The 20266-nt window shown below is 40.0% G+C and overlaps 1 protein-coding gene across 5 annotated transcripts in view; it reads left to right on the forward strand.

The window, feature by feature from the left end:
- LOC123628563 (P2R1A-PPP2R2A-interacting phosphatase regulator 1-like) overlaps window positions 1–18838 on the forward strand; it is a 60302-nt gene extending 41464 nt beyond the window's left edge. For all 5 annotated transcript variants that reach the window (XM_045538339.1, XM_045538344.1, XM_045538340.1 and 2 more), the window contains one exon: window positions 18721–18838. In XM_045538339.1, coding sequence (XP_045394295.1) covers window positions 18721–18748 — 28 coding nt within the window. In that variant the 3' untranslated portion in view covers window positions 18749–18838. The remainder of the gene's footprint in view (window positions 1–18720) is intronic.
- Window positions 18839–20266: the final 1428 nt, after the last annotated feature.

Raw genomic sequence — 20266 nt, forward strand, 5'->3', positions numbered from 1 at the left:
AATGTTTATTTAAACCCCAATTTTCTATTCAAAAGTCTTAAGGGTTTTTTAATAGGAAAAATCATGTATTAAAAATTTTAAATTTAAAGAAAGTGCTTTAAGTAATCGGGGGTAGTATTAGCATTATGAAAAATAGAAATGTATCCTCATGAAATGAAGTTGAGAATGGTTTAAATTGCCTCAGCTAATGAAACAGGAGCAGTTATCTAAAATATTTATAAAATGTTTTTTTCTTGTTGTTGGAAATAATCAGAATGATGGAAATCTGATGTAGGTATGCCCCCACATGGGAAAAAGACTGTGGCACTAAGAATTTTTTGACAGTGGCCCTGATGGAATTGATCAGAATGGGTATATATGTGGGCAAAGAGTCTATTCAGTTATGAATAGATGAAACTGTATATTTATAAGATGACTAGGATCATGAAGGTCTCCTGAAACTAGGGCAGGATTCTGTAAATTAGCTAAGAACAAGTGAACTGTAAGTATTGCCTTGTTACTCAGCTTCTTTACTTGCTAGACCTTTAGTGGGCCAATTGTGAACATGTGAGGGGCCCTCATGAAATGAGGTACAGTTGCAGTGATGTTTCTTGATGAGATTGTAGATCATTGACAGAAAAAAGGTCCACATGCACTATTAACACTTTAGCCGAAAAGTTTTGCAGAATGTTCAAATACAAAGAATGAGGATGAAGAAAGTAAACAATAGGGGTGAGACTACTGCTCAGCTGTATAAGGAACTTTTATCAGGAAGTCTTGGTAATCTTAACTATCTCAATATACTTTTCTCAACTCATACACTCTATTCAGCTAGTTTTTATTGTTTCAGCTATACTCTAGGAGGCTGCAACTCACTATAATATTCTCAGAAACAAGGATTCTGTAGGTGGTTCTCCATTTTGAGCTTGTGTATTGGGAGGATCCATTTCTTAAATGATTTTCCATTTATTGATTTTCATACCAAAGCATTTGTAACTTTTACATGATGTTTTGTGGTTGATTTTTAAAAATTGTGGCAAGGCTGTATTCTGTCCTCCTAAACATGTAAGGAATTGTCATATCAGTTTTTCATAGTGAAGGACATGTGTTAGTTTCCTAGTGCTGCCATAACAAAGTAACATAAACTGGGTGGCTTAAAACAATGGAAATTTATTCTCTCCCAGTTCTGGAAGCTAGAAGTCCAAGATCCAGGTATTGGCAGGGTTGGTTCCTCTTGGAGGATCTGAGGGATAATCTGTTCCATACCTCTCTCCTAGCTTCTGGTGGTTGCTGGCAATCCTTGGCTTGCAGATGCATCACTCCAATCTCTGTCTCTGTCATCATATGGGATTCTCTCTGTGTCCCTGTATCTTCATATGACCTTCTTATAAAGATGCCAGCCATTGGATTTAAGGCCTACCTGAATCCAGTATGACCTCATTTTAACTTGATTGTACCTGCGAAGACTCTATTTTCAGATAAGGTCAAATTCGCAGGTCCTAGGGGCTAGAACTTCAACATGTCTTTTGGGGGACACAATTCAACCCACAACAATATAATTTGGGAATTTTCATTTTGCTTGTTTCATTTTTCTTAAATTAGTTTTTAAAATTGTCTATCCTATAACTCATCTTAAAAATATAAGCACAAGTGGTGACTATAAGGCATCATCTTAAGCCTTAAATCTGTGTTCAATCAAGTATTCCTATTTTACTTACAACCTTATAAAAGAGCAATGCTTCAAATTTACCCTAATTCACTGAGATTCAACATGAAGAGCCACTATAGTAAATAGTTGGGTTTTCAGATCAGGAAAAAAATATATGGTTTTAAAATTTTTTGAATCATCTGATAAAACTTGTCCTTTCAAGTATATTCAATAAATTTCTAATGAATACTATCTGTGTACAGGAAACTACATTAAAAATTGTAGGATATACAAGGATGAGTGAGTTACCATATGCAGATAGAAGATTCAAGCAGGATAACATAAGTACAAAATAATAATGATATAAAGAAGTCTATGATAATGACGATAGATACACATATGAAAGGGCCCTTGTACTATAAAAGTAGGATAGAAAGATAGCATTGGAATCACAGAATCCTAGAATTAAAGGATTTTAGAAGTCTTAATCTACCTCTCAATGTAGGAACCCTTTTAAGAATTCCAGGCAGATTATTTTTTTAGCCTTACTTTGAAATCTTACGGGAATGAACTGACTCCCTTGCAAGACAGTTCATTCTATTGTTGGACAACTCTCACAATTAGAAATCTCTTACATGAAAAAGGGGGGATGAGTGTGGAGTTTGTATTTAGATGGTCTGTTTCATTGGCTCTTTAGAGTTGAGGCAAATCAAACAAGCTATTAAAAGCACATGAGTTAAGATTCTAATTCTGCATTAATCTTTGTCCCTGATCTGTGAATTATTAGTACTCCCACTACAGGATATATTTAATCTCATCTCCTAAATGAATTTTTAAAATTTACCTAGAAGCAACTATATATAAATATCCATGGTGAAAATGCATGTGTGGTACTTTGGATATCTATGGGGAAAACTAATTACAATTTGCCTAAAGTGTTTTTAAATATTTTAGATCTTTAAAGTTGAGCTTGAAAAATCTGTCATATAGGTAGACTTCACTGTCAGATAGTTGAAATTTTGCTTTTAGAAAAGGCCGGGGAACCATAAGTAGTCTGGCAAATAGATAGCTTTGTTTCCCTGAAATTCCATAATATCTCACAGATTTCTTACAATGTGGTTCTTAACCCAAAGTAAAGAAGATTAATTTTCACAAGGGTCTATAATGTATAGGTAGGGACAATCATACATTATATAGGAATCTTGGAAACTTGCTCAACCCTCTTAAATGTGGGAGACTTAGTGACCATAGTCTCTCAGAAGAAATGCATTAAATGAATGCAGTTATTAACTGAATGCTGTAAATTGACCAATAGCTACTTGTATGCAGTTGGAGATATCTGTGGCTTTACTGACAGCAAAGTAAATTGGTAATACAATTGCTCACATCAACCCTTTGAGGGAGTGACCAGACTACATTCTTAGCAAGTACAGGTGTGAGGAGACATGACTTGTAGCTCTAGCTCTGCCACTAGCTCTGTGTGGCTTTGGGCAGGTCACTTCACCTCTCTGGGCTTCAGGTGCCCAATCTGTAAAATAGAGTTGGACCAGACATTTATAAGATCCCTTCTGCCTCTTTAAATTTTATTGATTCTGTGAAAACATTGCATGACAGTGAAAGTCATGGTGGCATTAAACTTCAGAAGGCTTTGAGAAAATATTTAGGAAATTAGAAAGCGTCATACCTAATATTTTTATTCTTTCTGGCAACAAGAAACTCATTTTGTTCAGCCTCATCAATAGTTTCCTCTCTTCTCTGAATTATGCATGATTTATGATGAAATGTGGAAAGCTAATTTCCCCCTGGTTTCTTGTTTTGTGTGAATAAATGATCCTCTCAGGATTTCCGTATTAATAACAAGTTCCCACTGACAAAGCATTCACCATAAAATTTTCTTTATACCGTAACAACAGCTTGATACAAAACAAAATAAAGATATACTTGGTATGTTTGTTCCAGAAAAGCAAGGGAGACATGACCAAAAGCTACATGAACTGTGAAAACACTGCCCCAATACGAATTTGGAAGTGCTCAACTTGAACTAAAAAGCAGACTACCAGCAAAAGAGCTTTTTCTTTTTCCTTGATAATTATTGTATGGCTATAAGAAAATTCCTCTAATGTCAATTTAGTTTATTTCTTGGCATAGCTTTTGTGTTTGGTAGCTCTCCATTGAACACAAATGAGAAAGGACACACTTAAAAAGTCACAAACAGCTGGCCTGTGACTTTGTGCTGAGAAAGGAAATACTTTAAAATTACATTATCCAGCAGAAGAACCTAATTATACTTTCCATTTCTAGCCTCATTCTTCTGAAAGAAAGAGTTTAGTTTGCTTCCTTAACTAGACTTATATGAAACTCCACAGGGGTTTACAGCAAGTCCTATTATTCTTGGATCATCTTTCCGTAAGAGTGGGGAAGATACTGAAGTCAGAATGTCAGGGCTGTCAAGGGAAGTTCAGCTAAAACTCCCTTCAACTTGATTTGGAATACATTCCCATGCCACACTGATTAGCAAAGATTTAAAATTTTTTTATAATATACAAGGCTGTCAAGAGTATGGAGAAAGGGATATTTGAATGTGCTGTGGTGGATTCCTAATGTCCTTTCAGGAGGAAGTTTGATAATGTATATCAAAAGCCTTCAATGGCCGGGCGCGGTGGCTCACGCCTGTAATCCTAGCACTCTGGGAGGCCGAGGTGGGTGGATCGCTCGAGGTCATGAGTTCGAGACCAGCCTGAGCAAGAGTGAGACCCCCGTCTCTACCAAAAATAGAGAGAAATGATTTGGACAGCTAAAAAAAAAATCTATATAGAAAAAATTAGCAGGGCATGGTGGCGCACGCCTGTAGTCCCAGCTACTGAGGAGGCTGAGGCAGGAGGATTGCTTAAGCGCAGGAGTTTGAGGTTGCTGTGAGCTAGGCTGACGCCACGGCACTCACTCTAGCGCGGGCAACAGAGCGAGACTCTGTCTCAAAAAAAAAAAAAAAAAGCCTTCAAAAGGTGCACCTCTTTTGATACAGCAATTCTTATGGGAATTTTTTGTAGAGAAAAATATGGGACAGGTTGAAAGGGATATTTATTGTAATGTTATTTGTAAATGTGAAAAAATTAATTGTGAAAAACCTACTGTCTTCAACAAATAGTGCTGGGACAACTGAATGGCCACAAGCAAAATAACGAAGTTGGGCCAAAAAAAGGAATGAAGTCCTGACACATGGTACAGCATGGATGAATCACGAAACATTATGCTAAGCGAAAGAAGCCAGACACCAAAAGGACAAATATTATCTCACTTAGATGAAATGTTTAGAATAGACAAATTCATAAAGACAGAAAGACTGGTTACTGGGACTGGGGGGAGGGGGGAGTTATTCTTAATAGGTACAAAGTTTCTGTTTGGGGTGATAAAAAAAGTTTTGAAACTAGATAGTAGCGATGATCGCACAACATTATGAGTGTAATGAATGCCACTGAATTGTATACTTAAAGATGGTTAAAATGGTAAGTTTTATGTAAACAACAACAATAAAAACCTAATGTCTGATTAGACTAAGATCAGGTAAGCCAGTATTTCTCAGGATGTTTTATAAAATGTGAATCAGTATGTGTCCTGAAGAATTAAAGAAGGGAGAGTCCATAGTTAAGTAACTTTGGGAAACTCAGACTCATTTCTTTTTTTTTTTTTCTTTTTTCTTTCTTTCTTTTTTTTTTTTTTTTTTTTTTTTTTTGAGACAGAGTCTCGCTCTGTTGCCTGGGCTAGAGTGCCATGGCATCAGCCCAGCTCACAGCAACCTCAAACTCCTGGGCTCAAGCGATCCTCCTGCCTCAGCCTCCCGAGTAGCTGGGACTACAGGCATGCGCCACCATGCCTGGCTAATTTTTTCTATATATATTTTTAGCTGTCCAAATCATTTCTTTCTATTTTTTAGTAGAGATGAGGTCTCTCTCTTGCTCAGGCTGGTCTTGAACTCCTGACCTCAGGCAATCCTCCCGCCTCGGCCTCCCAGAGTGCTAGGATTACAGGCATGAGCCACCACGCCCGGCCCAGACTCATTTCTTTAACATTCTGAAAGCCCAAGAGAGGGGATATGGTATGAAGTATTTTCAAACTGTTTAACCTACATTCTCTTGTGAGGGACATCTTGTGGGATTGATGATATGTAGAATACCCTTTGGGAAACACTGGGTTAAACAAATTGCAGTGCATTCTTTCCATGGAAATCTCGATACCCATTAAGAATGATGACATGGTCGTATATCACTTGATGTGGAAAGATGTTTACGCTATATTGTAAAGTTAAAAAGCAGTGTGATTAATGGGATCTCATTTTTGTCTTTAAAAAGTATATGTATATATTTTATATGGATATATAACAGAAAAAAGTCTGTAAGGTTATATGCCAAAATGTTTAAGTTACTGGGAGGTGGGAAGATGGATGATTTTTATTTTTATTTGCTTTTCTCTTAGCTTGTCTGTATTTTCAGAGTTTTCCACGTGGAATATCTATCACTTGTGTCATCAAGAAATAATAGAAGTTAAAATAAATACATTTTAGAAATTCATATGCAGTTATTAATTATGTGAGTGCAGGAGAGAGAGGATCAGGACTCCCTTACCTCTATTTGAACTTTTATTGAAGGAGAGCCTTTCAACTGTTGGAAAGTTCTACTTATTTAAAAATTCTTCCTGATATTGCACTAAAATCTACCTTCTATCCTTTGGTCCTAATTTGTACTAGAGAATGCCATAAAATAAGCAAAACCCACCTCTTCTCCCACAGATGGACTTTAAAATATTTGGCAATGGCTACCATGTCTCCACAAATTTTTTCTCTTCCAGAGTTTCCATTCCAGTCTTTTTTCTCTGAGATGGTTTCCAGACCTTGTTATCATCCTGGCCATTGGCTTCTGAACATTTTCTAGTTTATCAATATCCTTAAAGTGTGGCACCCAGAAATGACCATAATGCTCCGCACTTTTTTTCACATCTCATTATCAGTTCCTCTGAAATTGTGGTATTACTAGAGTCCCCTGATTAAAAAAGTGATTTCAGAATACTTCGCAGTTCAGTATGACTGTGCTCTGAATCCTATCCTAAGATTATAAGACAGACATTCAATTATCTATTTCCCCCCATCTTTTAATTTCTAAAGCTATATAGATGAAAAAACATTCCAGATCGATTCCTCATCCAGTCTCCTGCATTTTAAAAAATGTTAGTAGAATGTTTTACCAAACACTGAAAGGAAAGTGAGAACTTCTATACCGATGGGGAGGGCAAGGAGTTCCTGCAGCCTGGGCCAAGGAATTTGGAGAACCTCTTGTCCTATACCATTTTCTACTCTTTGTCCCAGTCATTGGTGCCAGCTTTTCTAACTGTTGATCAGTATTAGAGCTGAATTAGACAAGGTCAAGCCACATGCAGCTTGATTGGCCTCTCAATTGAGAGAAACTCCACAAGATGACAGTGACAGGCCAGGGTTCATGGTGACGTGTAGAATACCATTTCTTGTCCTTGATCAGCTCCCAGCACTCTTGCCCAATCCAGGGTACGCATTGTTCTTCTTTCCAGCCTAATGAGTCCTTTGCTTTTGATTATTTTTGTCATTCCTCCCACATAGTATGCACTTTTTAATAGAGCCTGATAAGCTATATATACCAGCTCCAAATAGTATTGAGCCCAGTGATTTCTGCCATGCATATGTGACTGTGTGCATAGTTTGTTCAAAAGAGTAATTGCTTAATAGTAGGTACTGCATCTTGGTACACATTTTATACAGGATGGTTAATATTTAATACTTGCTAAGGAGAAATAACTTTAAATCTTCAACTTCTGAGGAGTTTTCCATTTATTCAGCTTTCAAAATCAATTTTATTGAGGTATAATTTACATTTTACAAATTGTACCCATCTTAAGCTTACAGTCAAGATACAGGCCATTTCCGTCACCACAGAAAATGTCCCCTGCCCCTTTGCAATTAATTCTCCTCCACTCCCACCACTGGCTCTGGTCTACCACTGATTTCCTTTTCACCACTATAGATTAGATTTCCTTTTTTATAGAATTTCATATACAAGTAATCATACAGTATGTATTCTTTTGTGTCTGGTTATTTTTGCTTGAAATAATGTCTTTGAGATCCATCTGTGTTGCTTCCTTTATCGGTAGCTCATTACTTTTTATTGCTGAATCATATTTCATTGTATGTATATGGTGCAGTTTGTTTATCCTTTCATGTGTTGATGGACGGTTAGGTTGTTCTGATTTGAGGGCTATTACTAATAAAGCTGCTGTCAACATTTGTGTTTAAGCCTTTGTGTGAATGCATATTTCAATTTCTCTTGAATAAATACCTAGTAGAATTGCAATATTATGTGATGAGTGCATGTTTAACTTTATAAGAAATTGCCAGCCTGTTTTCCAAAGTGATTTTACTATTTTATGTTCCCACCAGTAGTGCATGCTCATTTATGTAGCTCATATATGTAGCTCATTTAAACAATGTTTTGACTTTGAGATTCTACTTTTCAAAAGCATTTGTTAAGTTAAATGTTTTTTTGAGAAAAGAAAGCCATCAATGAGGGTGAGGGAATATGTTTCAATATGTTTGTTTTATCAAAAATGTTGATCAGATTATTATGTTTTTGAAGAACTTAACTCTTAGATCTTGGGTTTTGGTATTTGTGCAAATGCAATTACTCATCACTGTTTCAAAGGATCGACTAAAGGGCCTACTTCCTTCAATAGAAAATCCAATTTAATTTAGAAAATGACCTGACTTCCTCTAGAGGCTCCTAAAGTTCTTAGGAATAGCTCCATATGACTTCCCACTTCTTTTGGTTAACTTAGAAATTTAAGATAAATCATATTCAGTTTAAGAGAAGTTATGAGTTGCCTATGTCCCAGTGACATACTAGACATGTATATGGCCTCCCTAACTCCCTCACTTACTGGCAGGAGAAGAATGTGACTGCGTAGATACTTGCCAGTATCCTGTTGGTTAGGGTCAATGGGTATCTGGAAAGCTATAAAGCATAGTTACACCTTTTGTATCTTGGTGACAAGAAGGGAATAAAAATCCCAAAGTAAAATAGAATAGTAGATGTACATGGTCTATTTCACCATACCAACGATCTAGGGGTTTATAAGGGCCCATGTTAGCAAGCAACAAGGTTTTTGCTAATGTCACTTTACCAAATCGGAACTCCAGCATAAGTGCCAGGAGTGTCTGAGTTTTATCTGGGACTCCCCAAATGTGGGCAGGAGAAGGAAGCCATTTGTGTACTAGAAAATGTAGTCCCACATTCACCAGGCTATCAGCTAAAGGAATTTGGTGTCTTCTTTGCTACACTGAGAAATCAGGCATAGTGTGCTTCCCATCCCATCGTAGATGGTGAGAGCCAAACAGATACAACATTGTTTTTCTTTGTGGCATAGGACCCACATAGCACATCCCATCCGTGGGCTATTTGGTGTCATTAGGCAATGCCTGCTCTGCACCAGAGTTCTAACTGACCCCTTCTGCTCTTAGCTTTTCTGTTTCCATGAGAAGCTTTTCATTCATCTCCAGTTTCCTCTAGGCCATTTAAAAATATTTACTCTACACAAAAGTTGATCTTCCCTTTATAAACTGAATACTCAAGGACTGCCCTGATGCTCACATTCCAGGGGTACTACATTATATTGAATTTTTCTTGGTTTTAAACCGTCCAGGGACTTGGGTTCATCTGTGTGACTTTGTGGAATTTTCATTATTCAATGATAACTGAAACCAGGGAAAGACATATCTCAGTCATATCTCAGTTTAAAGTCTTTGACTGAGAAGGTAAGAGTCCAACCTTATTTCCTACGAATGAAAATGGCTTTTAGGATTTTTTTTAGATACAAAGCTGACTTCTCAGGAAGTTGGATAGCCTTGAGAGACTAAGCAGGTTAACAGGACCTAGGCATTGTCTCTCTACTGGTGTATTATTTATTGTTAGTTATATTCTGCTTCTTTCACAAAAGGACTTGAATTAGGGACAACTGAAGTTGATAGGGTTTGTCTTTAGTTTCTTTCCACTTGCTTTCTGCTGCTTCTTTCCCTCCAGGTGCACCGCCCCCCACTGGTCTACCTGGTCTGCCCTCTTCCCAAAGGGGCCTGGGCTCCCAAAGCACATCATCTTCCCCTCTTCTAATCAAAACAATTTGAACATTCTGATTAAAGTTCTTCATAGGAGATTAAAGTTCTTCATAGTAAATTAAAGTGACCAATAAATTTAACTCTGGGGAGAGGTGTTTGTATTTTAAAGCAGTAATTTAGTTTTAATCTCAATCGTTGGCATTGAGGGGGGTCAGGGAATGCTGTAGCTGGGAGCCTCTCTCCCCTCTGTAAGTCTTCCTCAAGCATGGCATGGAGTGGGCAGAAGTCAGTGGGCCCTTCTCTCCCATATCCTCATTATTGTCCCCATACATTTAGGAGGAAACTGAAGTTTTGGAAGGTTAATCGCTTTACCCAAGTTTCCTCCTAAACCAGTGGGGATAATAATGATACCTACCTCATAGGGTTATTGTGAGGATGAAATTATCAGCTGTACATAAAACACTAAGCTGCCTGGAAAATAATAAGTACACAATTAAGAAAGTGCTTGTTGTTGTTTGTCTTTACAAACTGATCTCCAAAATGAAGGGAAGAGGCCAGTGCTAGGTATCCTCGGTTTCCCTTTCTAGACTTTTATGGCGTGTGATACTGGGTTTTCATTAATGCTAGTGTTATGGACTTTCCTTTAAAATAAATTTAAGTGGGGAAGGTAAGTTGATTTAAAGAAAATCATTAGGTATCAGGTATGAGGTAGTATGTGGATATGGCAAAGTGGTGATAAATATAAGTGAATGCCTACTTCAGTGATGCCTTGTTGTACAATAAGTTCAAAGCCCATACTGGGGTGGCCACTCTATTTCAAATTGCACCTGCCTTTCCCTGCTCCCAGCACACCTGACCCCCTTTGGCCTTTTCTACTTTTTCTTTTTTCTATAGGACTTAGCACCTTCTAACATACTATATAGTTGTTATTTTTACTGTTTGCCTCTCTTTGCTAGAATATCAGCTTCCCTAAGACAGGAATCTTCTTCTGTTATTGTTCAGTAAGCGAATGAAGTACCTATTAATAAAACAGTGCCTGGTCTGTAGTAGGTGGTCAATTAATATTTGGTGACCAACTGAATGAATGACTGTAGCATTCACGGTTCTTCATCATCTGGTCCCACTCTGTTTTCCAGCCTCACCTCTTGCCATTCTCCCCTCTGTGTCAACGAGACTAGAAGTCTCTTCATGCACACCACTTGAGCCCCCATCTCTGTGCCTTTTACTCAACGCTCTTTTCTCTGTCCTGGATAAATAATCATGGATCTATGCAAAGATCGAGTTATAAGAATGTTCTTCACAGTCTGGGTTTGTATCAGTGAGAAAGGTGAAACAGCCTCAATATCCATTAATAATTTATAAGTTAACGAAATCATTGTAACTTGCACTTGGTAGAGGGATGTTTTGCTATATATATCAAAATTATGAATCCACATAGCCTTTGACCCAGAAATTCTGCTTTTAGGAGTTTATCCCACGGAGATACCTGTTCATGTGCCAAATGAATATGCGTTGGTGAGTCACAGCAGTGCTTTAGTCACTCCTATTAGACACTGCAGTGACAGAACTCATTAAATTATTATGTAGAGCTATATTTATTGACGTGGGATGACCATAATAGCTAACATTAATTCAGCTTGCTATGTGTCAGGCACTGTGATAAGTGTTTTTATATATTTTTATCTCATTTAATCCTCATAACAACCCTGTGAGCTAGTTACTATAATAGTCGTCAATTTACGGAAGAGGAAATAGACTCACTCAAAGAAGTTAATTTATTTAACCAGAGTCTGACAATAAATAAGTAGCAAAGCTGAGATATCTGAAACATATTATGACAAAACAATACATATACTGTTATCCAATTTTGTAAAAAACAAAAAAGATAGATAATTGTATATGTGTACCTATAAAAAGATTGAAAAGATGCATCAAAATGTTAACAGCTGGATGGTGGCATTGTGGGTGCTTTTTATTTTCTCCTTTTTACTTGTCAGTATTTTCTGATTTTTCTGTCAAATGTTGAGGCCAACATGGAAGAAGGAAGTGAAGCCCGAAGGCACATGAATTACTAAATTTAAAAAGTCTAGTGGTAATGTGGAATGATGACACAGGTGTGAGGGAAGTGTTTTTAGGCTGAGAGAAAAAACTAGTGGGGAGGGAAAGCTTGCCCAAAGGGCAAGAGGATGGCCCCTGGGGCCAAGTGCAGGAGAAGGCATGAGAAGCTAGTGCCAAGGGCACAAGTGGGAGGCGGATCCTGTAGAAGGAAGTATGTCCTTGCCCTGAGGCTGGGGTGGGGGGATGGCAGGGCATGGGTTCTTATGAAGAGAAGTGGGGAAGGTGAGGGGGAGAGGGGAAAATTGAGGGAGTTCTTGCTTGATGACCTAGATCCTGTCCTTGAAATCCAAAGCCAAGCTCTCTACTGAGGGGTCTGGGGCAAGGGTAGGGAGGATGTGAGGAAAGGGAGAGAATTTGGAACAATCGCTGAGAGAAATTTGATACAGATATATAAAAGGACTGCCTTGCAGCCCCTGGGGCCCAGCTGAGGCTGGCTGGTCTGGCTTTGTAGCTGAGCCAACTTCATGACCTTCTCCAGCAAGAGGTAGCAGCTCCCGGAGCGGGCGACAGAGAAAATGCATGGTGGGGTTCTCACAGGGCTGGGGATTGGCAGAGCAGGTGCTGCCGAAGGTCACGAGGAGAGTGGGTCCAGGCAATCAACGCTAGCAGAGCTAAAATGGCTGATGGCGGGGCCGACTTGGAAGGAGAAAGGGAAGCCAGGAGGCTACTGCTGGTCTCTGGAAAAGGAGAGGGGAGGAGGGACAGGCTGGTAGCTGTGGGGCCCTAAGAGTGGCAGAGGGGGATCCATAGGAGGCTGAGGTCAGAGTGCTGTTTCTGAGTTTGAGATGTTGAAGTAGTCCGGAATGGGACCCTGGAGTAAGTGGGAAGGAGCAGTAACGAAACTGCATAATAAAAGATTGTAGATAGCATTCAAATAACTCTTACCTGATGGAGGGCCTTTTGGCAATATCTATCATAATTACAAATGCGTGCACATTGCCTTCCAGCCAGCAATTCCACTTTAAAGAATTTCTCCTGCAGATACACTTACTTGCTTTTGTGCAACATGCAATGTGTAAGGTGAGTCATTGCAGTGTTATCTGCAGTGGCTAAAAGGCCATCAGTAGTGATTTTATTATTTAAATAATGTTTCATAAAATGGAATGCTAGGTAGCTGTAAAAAAGGAGGCTGCTCTTTACATGCTGATGTGGAATGATCTCCAGAATATGTTGTTAAGTTGAACAAGCAAGATGTAGAACAGTATGAGAGTTTGCAATCTCTTTACTAACATATGCATAACACATCTCTAGAAGATTATTAAAAAACTGTTAATATTGGTTGCCTCCGAGGAGGGAGAGCTGTTGGCAAGTGAGCTGGAGTTGGAAGGAGACTTTTTTTTTTTTTTTTTTTTTTTTTGAGACAGAGTGTCACTCTGTTGCCTGGGCTAGAGTGCTGTGGCGTCAGCCTAGCTCACAGCCACCTCAAACTCCTGGGCTCAAGCGATCCTCCTGCCTCAGCCTCCCGGGTAGCTGGGACTATAGGCACACACCACCATGCCCGGCTAATTTTTTCTATTTTTAGTAGAGACGGGGGTCTCGCTCCTGCTCAGGCTGGTCTCTAACTCCTGAGCACAAGCAATCCTCCTGCCTCGGCCTCCCAGAGTGCTAGGATTACAGGCGTGAGCCACCGCGCCTGGCCAAGAGACTTTTAATTTAATTTGTCCTTTTTTTTTTTTTTTTGGTACCTTTTCAATTGTCAGCCAGGTGTATATATTAGTTACTAAGAAAATAATTAACTAAAAACATAATATATATAATTTGAATCTCTTAATTTGTATATTATATATATAATTTAAATCTCTTTTATAGATATTAAATCACTAAAACGAAAGTGCAACAAAAATTTCCACCAGAGATTTGCTTCATACCAGTCAGCTTGCTAGGGTAATGGGTGGGGATTTGGATGAAATGAAATTGATCGTATGCCAATAATCACTGAAGCTGGGTGATGGGTGTATATAGGAGTTCATTTTCATTTAAAACATGAAATTGCCATTTTTATAGATCAAAAATGGTCAAATTTCAGCAATTTCATGTGGTTTAAGCTAATACTGTTCTCACTATTTTTGTAAATTTTTCCTAACACAAAAGTTTAAAAAGACACACAGACACAAAGAACTCCCACTAGGCCTTTGCAAAGAACATTGGTGTACTTTCTCATCCCGGCTCTTGTGTCTCGTAATTGAGTGGAAATTCCCATTCCCACATCAACTTCTGAAACAGCAGTGCTGCCTTGCCGACTTCCCTTTATTATGGGACCCAGTACTGTTCTCAGGATTTTTCCTATTAACGACAATCTCTCCCCATCCTGTTGTGTGTTAATTGGCTACTACCTGATGCTTATTGTTGGTAAAGCTCATCCTGTTCTCAAAAAATCACTTCTTGAGTTTCTTATGATCACTTGACATTCTCTTCCTGCCTTGCAGTCTATTATTAGCTACCCTAACTAATGTGGGGCCTTGCCCTTATCCAGGTTACTTGTATGCATCCATCTGGGGGCTGATGTCTCTCGGACATTCGGTACACATCACCACAAGGGTCATCGGGAAGCACACTTGTGTTCAACCTTTCAGCCTCAAGCTGTTTTGCTTATGTCTGTGCTTCTTATGTTACCTCAGAGGCTATAGCAACTTCAGCCTGTCCCCCAACACCTGCTAATCCGTGCCTTGTTGTCTGTCCTCAGGAGGCAGGTGGCTTCCTCTCGCTGCTTATAGACCCAGGCTTCCTTGCTGTATCCCGAAGCCTGTCAGCCACCTCTGCTTGCGTGTCTCACTGGCACCCTAAACTGAATACGTTTTCCCAACTCTAAGCCTCCTCTTTCCCTCCTCTGTAGAGAGCCCCTCCGACCCCCTTTCCCCGGAAGTTCAGGTTTAACACCCCTCCTCTGTGCGCTCACAGGATGCTTTATCACGTGGAATCGAACTTGCCTCTTTATGTGTCTCTTTTGCCCTGGACAATGTGCTAAAGATAGAGACCGTGTCCTGTTCTCCCTTGAATACCTCACACCCAGCACAGCATTGGGCACATAGTTAAATGTTCACAAGAATATATTTTTAAAATTTTAATTTAAAAGACTTTCAACTTACAGACAATTGTATGCAAAAATAGTAAAAGGAATTTTCACATGCCCTTTATCAAGATTCATCTGTTGTGAACATCTTGTTACAGTTGCTTTGTCATTCTTCTCTCTATATACATACACGTACACACACACATTTTTTTCCCTGAAACACTTGAGAAAAAGTTGCAGGCATCATGTCCCTTTGCCCCTTAATACTTTAAAGTGTGTTTCCTAAGAACAAAGACATTCTGTTATATAAACATAGCAGAGTTATTGAATTCGGGAAAAATAACATTAATACAGTATACTATTGAATAACCTACAGTTCATATTCAAATTTTAATTGTCCCAATAATGTCCTGCATAGCTTTTTCTTTTAAATCCATGATCTAGTCTAGGATCACACATTGTGTTTAGTTGTCATGTCTCTTAATTCTCTTCAGTCTCCTTAAATCTAGAATAGTCCTCAACCTTTCTTTGTCTTTCATGACATCAACATTTTACAGGAATACAGACCAATTATTTTGTAGAATATCCCGCAGTTTGGGTTTGCTTGATATGTCCTCATGACGAAAGTTAGGATACGCATTTTTGGCAGGAGCGAAACATCAAAGGCACACGATGGTTGTTGGTGACGTTAATGTTGATTACTTGGTCAAGGCGATGTCTGCCAGGTTTTTACACTGTAAAGATACTATTTTCTTTTTGTATTTAATTACTAACATATGGGGAGGTACTTTGAGACTATGTGCAGATTATATTCTCATAAAAATTTCACTTACTAGTTTTAGGATCCATTGATGACGCTTTCCTGAATCAGTTATTACTTTGGACGTTGCCAAATAGTAATTTTTCAAAGTAATACATGCATCATGCTTTTAAAAGGGCTTATTGAGAAAAAAAGTAATACCTATGCACTGATTAAATGAATCACTTATCTGTCCTACAGAAGGGATGCCTCCTTTGCAAGGATGCTAGCCTCTGGTTGGCTGCAGGAGTAGAAGAGTCTAGGCAGAGACAAGCTGGCAACCTGGCTCTGAAGCACGTGATACTTTATAGCTCTCAGAAACCTTAGATGAGGCTGGTTCTCCTGCAAGCCACCTGGCCTTTATCAGGACCCAGATAGACTCCATGGCTTTCCCAAGATAGTCTCCATGCTGAGGGCTAGCAGCAGCAGCTGTTGGCTTGGTAGGCCCCATGCCTGTGGGTCCCATGCCTGCCTGCTCTTGCTATTTTTCATCAAACATGAAAGCAGACAGGGTCAAGGGGGCACTCTTGCCTTTCATTTTGACTTATTTGAAAATATGACATATAATTCAGAATTCCACACAAGCTCTTCTGCCATTCTGGAGACCCACATTTTGAAGCACTTGGATCAAGGCATCGTTTTCATGTGGATTCATGTACAAAAAAGGAAAGGGCACGACGACTACCTGGAGAGCAGAACAAAATGCACAGCAGGGCTATTTCTGTTTGGGGGACTGTATTAGTTTCCTTGGGCTGCCCTAACACAGTACCACAAACTGGGTGGCTTACAACAACAGAAATCTATTCTCTCACGGTTCTGGAAATCAAGGCATTAGCAGGGCTCCACTCCCACCAGAGCTTGTAGGGGAGGATCCTTCCTTGCCTATTCCAGCTTCTGGTAGCCCCAGGCATTCCTTGACTCGTGGCTGCACAACTCCAGTCTCTGCCTCCATCTTCACATGGCCCTCTTCCCTCTATGTTGGTGTCTTTGCATGGCATTTTCCTTTCTCTGTGTGTGTCTATGTTCAAACTTACCTCTTCTTATAAGGACACAAGTCATATTGGGTTAGGGCCCACCCTAATGACCTTATCTTAACTTGATTACATCTGCAAAGACCCTGTTTCCAAATAAGGTCACATTCACAGGTTCTGGAGGTTAGGACTTCAACATATCTTTTGGGGGGACATGATTCAATCCATAACAGGGACCATATCTGAAATCCAACTCACTTGAGAACACAAAGTGGAATGCTGTTCTGTATAATGCTTAGCTCAGGAGAGCAGAACTCTCTGTCTTTCCTGCTCACTTTGGTTTTGGTTGGCTTGCCAACACATAAGGAAGGAAAATAAGATACGCAGAACATGCTCAGCCCTCTTGAAATAGACTTAGGACATAATTTTCTAGTGATCAAAAGCTATTCATGTAACCATTACATAGAGGACAATAATAAAGAGGAACCAGAGTGTACAGAGCTCTGGCCCCCGCATTCCCTCATATAATTCTAATGATTGCTTTGTGATATAAATATATTTGTCAGCATTCGACAGATGGGAAGCATGAGACCCAGAGAGGCAAAGTTACTTCCCACAGGTCACACAGCTACTGACTTGGAACATTCCATGCAAGGCAGGATCATGTCTGTGATGCATAGAGCCTAGCCCTACGATAGGAACTCAGTAATTATTTGTTGGCTGAATAAGTGAATGAATGAGTAAATCTGGGACTACAGCTCTGGTCTTCATTACTCTTTCCACTGTACCTCACAAATACCTATAGACTGAAGTGTGGTCCCAAGACAATGATTGGGTTATAGACCTTCTGAATTCTGTGGCAATAAGCATGTCAGTCTGTAATTGCTTCTTGCGCCTGCTCCACACCTGATAAACTGATCAAGAAGCTATTTTGTGAAGATACTTAAAGCATCGGCTTCTAATTTTACTTGAGCTGCTTAACATTTGTCTAAAATTATGTCTGCACTAAAGGCAGGCCTTATCGCAGGAAGAGTTTTGCTATAACAATGTATCAAGGAAGTTAAAGAATTTAGCATGTTACCTTCATATCTTTAAAATGGAATGATGGAATTCCCTTATGCCCATTTCAGGTCCCTATCAGCATCACTGAGGCAGCCAGGGAAGCTCCGTTTAGCCTAGCCAACATGGACTCATTAATAAGCTACTGTGTGCCCAGCCTTAGGCTATGTACTAGAAGGGGAGAAAGAAGAGAAAGAAGATCTCTCAAGGAGCTTCCAGTCTAGTGGGTGATGTGCCATCCACATGGCAAACAATGAGCAGAGCAAGGAGAAGGCTAACATCCGCTGAGCATCTGTTAGGTGCCAGACACTTTACAAACCCTGTAAAGCAGGTTTCACCCCCCATTTAGCAGATGAGCAAACTGAGGAGCAGAGAGGTTTAGACAACTTGTCCAAGATCATGTATCTAGTAAGCAGTAGAACTGGGATTCAAACCCAAGCCCCTATAATTCAAAATAAGAAAATACTGTAAGACAACTGATACTCAAGTGCTAGTTTGCATGGGCCAGATGGGATGTACTGAAGATGTTTCAGGGAGATGCATGGAAAATATGAAGGCCAAGATGTGGCCTCTGGGAGACAGGGTGTGTCAGGAATCTGGCAGCCTGCGCCAGTGCTCCCATCCCAAATCCCTTTATAACCTGCCCGTCACAACCACCTGTTCCCAGTGAAGGTCCCAGGCTTTGTCTACCTCCTCTTCTGGTATACTTGGGGAGGGTAAAAGGGGAGGAGGGGAAGCTGGTTCAGATTTCTACATTCAACTCAAACTGCCCCGTCTCTGAGGCTAGCTGAACTGTTATTCTTTCAAGTGTCTGACCTCCTGGGCCAATTTCTCCATGTGTCTCAACCCCCAAAGCAGCTCTCCCTCTGAACTGAAAAGTGCCTCTCATTTCAGAACTATAGGACCCCACACCCTCCTGGCCTGCCCCTCCCTACTTCCTATCGTTATGCTTCTATTTACATCAAAGAGGTGAAAGGAATTTAACATGTTTCTGCTTTTCTTCTGTGACAGGGAGAAGAGCTGGCTTAGTCAGATATAGACGCTTCTCAGTCTGCTCAAGCCACTACCAATGAACTGGCTCCATCTGAAACATCGGATCCATAGATAAAATAAAAGAAAGGCACATGCATTCTTTGACTTTTTTCCCAGTGGAGAAATTAAGATAAGGAAAAGTTTGTTCCTAAGTCTGTCGTTCTAGTTCTCAAAAGTCAAGGAATTATGGTGTATGGGGTAGGAGTGGGATGGGCTTCTCTTGAAAGAAAAATCGGATAAATGAAGGGTTTTGTAGGGCCTTTAAAAGAAATGCAGGAATGTGCTTGAGGGTTTTTTTAAACTTTTTATTTTGAAATAGCTATAGATTCACAGGAAGTTCCGCTTCACCCAGTCTCCCCCAATGATTACATCTCACATAATTATAGTACAATATAAAGGCAAGAAAATTTGGCATAGGTACAATGCCTGTGTCTGGAAGGCTCACAGAAAATTCCAGAAATCCCTTCGTAACTACAGATTCATATTCTGTCCTCTAGCAATTGGGGCCTTTCAAATGCAAGTGGTTCGTGTGTGGAATTTAGTTCCTGGGTTGATTATGAATGAGTTATCTATGTGATGTCTACAAGGCTCATTCCATGAGATCATCCAAATTGGAGCCCAACTCCCCAGGACTCCTTTGTGGAAAGGAGAGCTCTACTGGGCACTCTATTGCTCATGTAATACCATCAAAGAGTAATGACTCACAGTCATGCCAAGACTGGAAGGGGCTAGCAGAAGTGAAGCCATGGGCATGTCATGGCTAGGGTCAGTTTGGATCCCCCATTCTCTCTCCCCTGGACTCTTGACATCTTTCCACTTTGCACGGGCTTACTTGCTCTTCATTTCACAAAGAGCACCGTGCTCTCCCTCCACTGGACAGCAGCACATTCACAAAGCCAGGCTCAGACCCATTAGGATGCTGCCCTTTAGAAGAAGTGACTTCAAACTAATAGCTTCCTCCACAGCCGCCCCAGAGGTAGAGGTGGGATCAGGCATCTGCCTCTGAGCCAGGAGACACTGCCATCTGGGCAATAGGGCCCCAGTTCCCTGCTTTCTGAGTAGGGCCCCCTGCTTTCCCTGAGGAGAGGAGAATAGAAACAGTGAGGGAAGGAAGGAGGAGAGAATGCAGCTGGCTCTGTGTCCCCCAAGTGCCATTGCTCTGGGTCCACTTCAAAGCCTACAACCAAAGGCCCTCAATATGCATGATAAATATAGTTTCTTGTGTCTCAAGGTTTTCCTCCTCACCAAACAACCCATCAGTGTAACTTCCAGTGTAATATCCAAAGTGAGAGATACTTCCAACTAATTTAATAATCTTAATAATCTTGTACTCAGCTGCTTTGGGTTATTTTAAGGGCTTCTTTTTTGTGACTGCTTTTGTGCCATCTTTTTCTTCAACCCTATGGGAAGTGAAAAGAACACAGGGCTAGTGCGTGGTCTCAATGCTGGTCTTGGCTCTGCCTCTGAGTCGCTGGGAGGCCTTTTTGGAGAGGGCCAGTAACTTCATTTTTCAGAGCCTCGGTTT

Source organism: Lemur catta, chromosome X, assembly GCF_020740605.2.
Source record: "Lemur catta isolate mLemCat1 chromosome X, mLemCat1.pri, whole genome shotgun sequence".
In the NCBI taxonomy this organism is placed as follows: Eukaryota; Metazoa; Chordata; class Mammalia; order Primates; family Lemuridae; genus Lemur; species Lemur catta.